Consider the following 7,857-nt stretch of genomic DNA (forward strand, 5'->3'; position numbering starts at 1 on the left):
ATGTTTAAGATAATATGAATTAAATACAAAAATTGTGGGTTCTAGGTTCAAAACCTCTCTCTCTCTCTATCTATCAATCTGTTTATATATATATATATAGAGAGAGAGAAACAGTCACCTAGCCTTTGGTAGTCAACAACTATTTGCCTAAAGGGAAATTAATGTGTTGTTGTGCACAATGTTTCACACAATATCCATATTTTCATATCAAATGTCCATATTTCACATATGATGTAAAAGAGTGAATATATTGATAGATGTGAAACAATTAAAGAATTCAATTAAATGAACCACACCAGACCACCTCAGAGTGGGAAAGACCCCCAATTAGCAGGAAGAAAAATGTAAAAAGACAAAAGCTAATATGATTAATCTCTGAGTCTAGAAAATAATAAGCCAATGCACAATGCAGCATGAATGCATTGGGAAGTTTGAAGCAACACAGTATCCATCTAAGGGAAATAGTAAAATGTCTAATCTCTGGAAATTGTCGGACAAAGTTGAAATTTAACAACTAAGCAAAATATGTGGGGTGGGGGGGGAAAGAATCGAATTGCTGCAGGGCCACAGATGGAAGTGATTACTTACTAGCTTTCAAGAGACAAGATGCCATCTTTGTAGAAAAGATGTTACACAATAAAGAAATAGATTAAAAGTAGATAATAATAGGAATGAAGTCCTAACATGTCCATGTACTTTTAATCATTGAAGTGTAGTTCAAAGAACCAAATTAATTGGTGATCATCATCATTGTATCCATAAAAATCTCAAGCACAGTACTGCTGGACATGGTCCACACAATGATAACCCCCAAGTTGTACAAAATGCTACTATTTAAAGCCATATATATATGTACCTACATATTTTCATTTATGGTAGCAAATTAAAGGCAGATGCCAGTCAAATTTGCATCTCAAATAACCATACATTGAGGGACACTTCAACTAGACAAGCAAGCAAATAAACTTGGCTGCCCAACTCCCAAGCAAGAAATTTGAGAAGAAGAAGAAGAAGGGAAATGAACTAACTAGGAAATTTGGTTCTGCATGAAATTCAACAAAGAAAGGTGGGATGCAATATTTTGAGTAGAAAGGAAGATCCAATCAAGATAATAGGGCTTAATTCCTAGGATTCACACCAAGAAGAACAAAAGAACATGGCAAATGATGAAGAAGATCTAACAATAACATATTTCATAAAAAGAAGAGGAAGATGTAACAATAACAAGTAAAAGGCAAGTAGTGAAGAAGATCTAACAAAATAAGCGAAATACCAAGTCTTTGGTAACCCTAACAAAAAATAACTCTATTTATCTATTTAGTTTTTATTGGACATGATATCAATATAGAAATGTTCTCTGGTGATGAAAAGAAAGATGCTAATTTGGAACAGGGTAGTCCCTTCTTACCGGTGCAGAGAACCAGAGGTGGGCTAGGGTTTCAAGGAGATAGCATCCATGTCATAAATTCATAATCAAGACAAAAAAACTATACTTGTTTATTTATTCTTACCTATGTCACTTGTTGAATCACTCCCACTCTTCTCCATTTCTCTGGTGCCAATGACAGATAGACAGAGAGAGAGAGAAGTGGAGGGAGAGTAACTTTAACGCTTGCTTGAGGTCTGTTTGTTCTGGTTGTTGCCTCGAAAAGGAGCTTTTTTGCAGAGCAGCGCACGTGTGACCCAATATCCAATGTTTCATCTGTCTGCCTTCATAATGAGGATCATGAACCCATCATGAACCCTAATTTGTCAGACACACAAAAAGGGAGAGACCTAAACCCAAAACCTCCCTCCACCTTAAAAACAGTCACTAACTCAAATGAACTTACCATGATCTCAAAAATAATAATAATAACAACAATAAAGTTTGTGGGAGTATGGGAAGTGAAAAAGAAGGTTAAGTGTAATGAAGGTTTTTGAGGGAAAAAAAAAAGGATCATAACCGTGTGTTTTTAGAACTAAGTAGTAAGAAATTGTTCCTCCAAAAAAAAAAAAAAAAGTAAGAAATTGATAATAATTTTTTAGAAAATATAAAATGAAACAATATATATAGATCCAAAAAATTACGGTTCATTTTTTAAAATTTTCCTTAAGTTATTTTTAAAGGGTTTGGATCGTGTAACCGAATCTAAAACTTACAGTCTTACAGTCAAAAGAAATGAAAAACACACACACACACACTCGAAAAATATAGAAGGCTTTCTTTTTCTTCTGCAAAGGCCAAAGAGTGACTGAATAGGTTATCAGACAAGTTACCAGAACTGCAACAAGGAAATGAATAAAGACTAGAGAGAGAGAGAGATGTATTGCCATCTTCCAATATAGTACTACCGCTACTTCATCTTTAAGCTACCTGTACTTGGAGGAGAACTAGCTAGCTAGAGGAACAACTCTGATAAAAATCAACCCACGAACAATTCACGAATTTGTACATCCTTCTTCAACCAAAGACCGGTCGAGGAATAATAATACCATAATTAAAATCTTAATTAAACATAACTAATTTATAAAAAGAAGAATCAAAGTTGGATGATTGAAAACTAGTAACAAAAAAAAAAGGAGAGAAATTAAAATTAAAATTAAAAACAACAAGTTTTGTTTTTTTTTTTTGTTTATCAGTAAGGAGATCGACCCGCCGAGCCACCCCAGAAGGCTTCGGTTGGTAATTGGCATGAATTTAGAAGATTTTGTGGCATCCCATGAAAAAGAGTTGTATTAGGATCTGGCAATAGTTGCTGCTGTTGTTGATTTTGCTGTTGTTGCTGCTGGGGTTGTTGTTGTTGACCAACCATTCCTGGGGATCCAAGAGACCCACTTCCTTGAATTGGAACCTGTGGCTCTTCTTCCTCTAAAGGAAGCCTTTCATAAGCTGCATTACCAAATGAAGCTGCCATTATTACCACTGGCCCAGAAGCCAAAAGTGGACCAACTACACTCCCACCGACTACTTGGCCTTGACCTCCGGCTAAGTAAATGGTTAATCCTGATGCTGCTGGTGGCGCTGGTGGTGGTAGAAATGAACCAGACAATGATAAAATCTCAAATCTTCCATGTAAAGTCACAACCGCACCAGGTGAAGCTGGTTGCCTTAGTGTCACATTAGTGACAGTGCCACTTCCACTCAAAATGCAAACCCCTCTTTGTCTCCGCCTAGCGAAAGTGGAAATGCTCTCCATGATATCACAACTGTTGGAGACTTCAATGACATGGGAACGGAGCGCGTTTGCGCTATCCCTGGTGATTATGATAGGGGGTTTCGGCTTGTTTTTCGACCCGGAGGGTCTTCCACGAGGCCTTCTTGTCATCTCACCTTCTCCTCCGCCGGCTGAACCTATTTCTTTGCCTTCAGAATCTGTAGTGTTGTTGATGTTGTTTTCGTCGCGATCTCTTTTCTGGCCGCGGTTTAGGCCTCCGTTGCCGCTTTGTTCTTCTTCAGAATTTTGCTGTTGTTGGTGGTGTTGGAATTGATGGTGAGGGTGTAGGTGAAGATCTCTTGAAAGGAAAGGTGGAGGAAGAGGACGACCATGTGCTGTTACAGGATCCATTAACTTTTTTTTTTTTTTTTTGCCTCAAACCCTGATGAGCTATCAAGTTTACAAATTGAGAGAGAAAGAGAGGTTATATTCTGGGCTTTCTCTATTTACTGCCTTTCTTTCTTTTTTTGGTGTTTTGATGAATCAAAGCTACTAACCTTCACCAGAAAAGAATAAAAGGAAAGGCTTTTTGGCATATATACCCACCAAATTTTGCAGCTGAAATAGCTGAACAATTAGCCATCTTTCTTCTCTTTATAATACCCCTTGTTTGAGGTTTTGTTTCTCATAGGTGGTTTTCAAAGTCTATCCGATGAATGAAGCTTAAAGATGTTGGTTAAGGGTTTGGAGAGAGAAAAATGAAGAACTAGTAAAAGGGTAAGAAGAGAGTTATTAGAGTGTTAGTGTGTTTGGGTTTGGAGTGGGGTGGGGTGAGTTTTTTTTTTTTTTTTTGGTCTTAGCCTTTTGGGTAATAGTGTAGGGGTGTTGGGTTAGGGTTAGGTCTAAGGAATCGGATCGATGATGGGTTTGGTTCTGGTAAGACAGCGTGCGCATGGGCGGTGGGGTGGGCCCCACGTACCTTCCTTTCTCTCTCCCTCTCTCTATTGGGGGCCCCAACATACCATGTTCTCTCTCTCTCTCTCTAACATGTACATGCCCATGTCTAGCTAGCATGAAAAGCCTGCAGGTTATAAAGAACATATTGTTATGCTCCATTCATTTGCTTGCTCAAAACCTCACTCTTTAGTCTTTAATTTCCTCAGACTTGATCTCATTTTCCTCCCATAAAAATCTCTTGTCTTGAAAATGACTGCTTCTGGTTCCAGAAAGTATTGCATATTAAACAAACTTGCTAAAAACTTTCTACTTTAATAACCTCAATAAATTTGTTTGATTTAGAGGAACAAAGACAAGCCCATTAATCTTCTGATCATTGTCTTAACTCTTAAAAAAAGATTTGTCTTGCTTTTAGTGTTTCATCGTCCAAACCATAATTGTTTCACACATTTGATGACAGTGTAAAAATATGTTTCTGCAAATAAAATATTCAGAACTTTTTTGAACTCATTCTGACATTTCTGAATACTATTAATATCGATCTATTTATTTTTAGAAGCTTTTCATGCTTTACATTTAAAATTTGTGCAGTTAAGCAGCTCCATAAAATTAGTCAGGCTCCAATTCAAAGCCTCATTTGCTATTTAACTGAAGAAAATCACTGTTTAGTAGTAATATATATATTCTTTCTTAATTAACTTTTGTATATCCACAGAGGGACCAGAATTTTTACCTGATTTTTTATGTCACACAGTTATATGTTGTAAAAACTGAATCACATAGTCACTGTAGCCAAAGAATATTAAATTTTCCTATTGACGGGTTATAGAAAGCAATGGTAAATATAATGCCAAAACGGTTCAAGTGCTAACACTTCAACAAACGATGATAATTTAATCAAGATTCTAGTTATACATCTTATATTACCCATTAGGTGATATCGATAACTATACATTAGAGACCCCTTTTTCATTAAAATAAAAAAAGGCAATGCTAAATGTAATTCTTACATTTCCAAGACAAGTTTTTTTCCAAAAGAAGAAAAGGAAAAAGAGTGTCAAAAGGCTGTAAAATTAGGTTTTGTGGAGGACAAAGAAGACAAAGATGAAACTGAGTGTGGAAGAGTTTGACGTGCTTTTGTATTTTTGCTATGAGGAAGTTACTGACTTACAGCATTGCCAGGTCCGTTACTAGTTACTTTTACTACTGCAATGTTAGCTGCAGAGTCAGAAAAGTGGCAGTTCGTAATTTGTCAGAAAGACTAAGGGCATTCATAAAGAGAGGCGCATGTGGGTCATGGGAAATTGGAGTTGGCCCACCCAACAAACAAGTCGGGTCAGGAGAGTCAGGGCGTGTCTTAAGGGCGACCCTCGTTTTCAGGAAACCGATAGCTCTCTCTCACTAGCTCTCTCTGATGTTGATGTTAAGAATGTGGGGTCCACTAATTTGCTGATTTTGAGACGTGTCTCTACCCTGCTTCTTCTTCCTATGAACCCATCCTCTCTTGTCACTAAATAAGGTGGAAGTATCACGCCTTAATATTCTTTTACCATCTTTTCTTATTAAAGATAAAAAATAAGGAAAAGGAAAAGTTAATGTTCTTTCACCGTCTATGTGCTATGACTCAGATTTGAGTAGGACGGTAATGGTCAAGTAACCGAGTGGGCGAGTCGAGTATTAAAAGTTGAGAAAATAGTCGCACGATTTCAAGATAATCATAAAATTTTATGTATTAGCAAAATATGCCAATAGAGTTAGTAGGTCTTTTAATTGTTTTTAATCAGTATAGTCCTCCCTGTGTCATAATTGATGCTTGTAAGACAAATTGTTCTATTCTCTGGCTTCTTGCTCAATGAAATTTCAACTTATCTAGGAAAAAAAAGGATAAGTAGGTCGAAGAAATTAGTTAAATGGTTCAATCATAGTATGTCAAGTCCTATTGACACACCTTAAATGGAGAGGCTCAAAACTACAATCATTGGTCAATTAATGAACACTTTGTGACTCTTTAATTGAAAAGATTGAACCTGACAAAACTACACTATAAAACAATCAAGTCCCCCAATTTAAGCCAATTTACAATGGACATGGCCTAAGAAATCCTAAACAAAGACTGGCGGCTGATCTCATTTCTATTCACACCCCACATTAATTATGATTCACTAACCGCAGTTTACATTTAAAGCAACACAACAAAAATTTTCCCCTTTTTTTTTTGCTGAAACAAAAATTTTCCCCTAGAAGGCTAGAACAATGGGGAAAATGCCCTCAAAAGACATGAGGGGATGAGTGATGTCTAGTTCCACTCATTCTCTCCTAACTCTGTCATTTTCCTCAAGCATTTATTGTGCTCTTCTTTACTAACTTTTTCGTTAGAGTACTTTCAGCCAGTCCCACTGATTCGTCTTTGACTTAGTGAGTATGTCACATTCTTCTTGTGGGACTTCTAGACAATAAAATCTTTGGTCTTCCAGTCTACATGCTCGTTAAAATCCCTTCATGGTTCCATTTTCCATTTCACCCACATACCAAAAGTGTAGAATCATTTAAAAAAAAAAAAAAAATTAAAACAAGCGAGGATTAGGGATTTGGAAAATTTGGCAATGCCATTGGGCTACAAGATTCTTGACTAGAATCAATTATTTAATTTTATTTCAAACTCATGAGCCAAATTAAATGTTCAAGTTTGCTTCATTTTATAATTAAACAAGTTCAAACTTGTTCACGCATTATTTGAGTAACTTATCATTTTTCCCATATATTCTTTCATGACTATTTTTTTTTACTCCTCCATAAATTTAAACTAATAATAAATAAATAAATAAATTATGATTAAAATTATATTGTTTATGTTAATTAGATAGAAACCTTGTATTCTTAAAATTATATATAATTTTTGCTACAAAATGAACTACTTATATTTTTGATATCTTATAAACTTATTCATAATCTTATAAATTCCAACCTTACTTCTATATAAATATATTTTTATACATGTATTCATGAAACCATGCAATAAACATATTTATACACAAAACAAGTCTCCTACTCACTCATGATTGCTAATTCATGAATACATTATGTTTGAAAGTGGCTCATTTGATAGTCGAGACTAAACTTAAGCTTGGGTTGGCTCGTTTGCCAAAAAAAGTATTTTTAGCTGAATTAAAAATATTTGTGAACAAATTGGTTCATTCACAAGTCTAAACTTGAGTTTCTTTCATTTGATTTATTGCTTTTTATTCAATTATTTACAAACACATTAATATGTATTAATTTGGCTCATTTATATTTGAGCCTAAACTTGGCTCATTTGATATATAAATGAGTATAATCTTCTTCTTTTTTTAAGTTGAACCCAAGTTACTTATTGAAGAGGGTAAAATTATGGATGACGGAACCATTTAAGTAAACCTAACTACTCTAGTTTAGTGAGCTGATAGTGGACGGTTCCAAAATGCATGGACACAAGGTGGACGGGACTAGAAGCCACGTGGCATCCACCTCATTTAAATGGTTTCCAAGGAGTCCTAAATGGAAACAACTTGCGTCTCACGATTAACCCTAACTCATAGAGTCCCAATATGAATAGAATCCTAGCATGAGGAGGATTCCATAATATACGCCCATTAATGATGATCTTTCCTATAAGGAAACGCCTTCCTATGCAAGAAACGGAGGTCGATTCTACACTACTATAAAAACCCAAAGACCCTTAGAAAATAAGGTACGCATAATTCACCCCAGTTCTGGCACTCTAGAG

The 7,857-nt window shown here is 35.6% G+C and overlaps 1 protein-coding gene across 1 annotated transcript; it reads right to left on the reverse strand.

Annotated features, from left to right (window-relative positions):
- Nucleotides 1-2,399: 2,399 nt before the first annotated feature.
- LOC126697084 (AT-hook motif nuclear-localized protein 22) lies at nt 2,400-3,989 on the reverse strand. Its single transcript, XM_050393919.1, has one exon. It carries the CDS (start codon nt 3,546-3,548, stop codon nt 2,619-2,621), a length of 930 nt encoding a protein of 309 aa, XP_050249876.1. The 5' UTR covers nt 3,549-3,989; the 3' UTR covers nt 2,400-2,618.
- Between the last annotated feature and the right edge of the window lie 3,868 nt (nt 3,990-7,857).

The sequence above is a fragment of the Quercus robur genome, chromosome 8 (assembly GCF_932294415.1).
Source record: "Quercus robur chromosome 8, dhQueRobu3.1, whole genome shotgun sequence".
NCBI lineage: Eukaryota > Viridiplantae > Streptophyta > Magnoliopsida > Fagales > Fagaceae > Quercus > Quercus robur.

Bases quoted from the DNA above. Each gene is read 5' to 3' on its own strand.
- LOC126697084 (XM_050393919.1), bottom strand. From the start codon at position 3,548: ATGGATCCTGTAACAGCACATGGTCGTCCTCTTCCTCCACCTTTCCTT.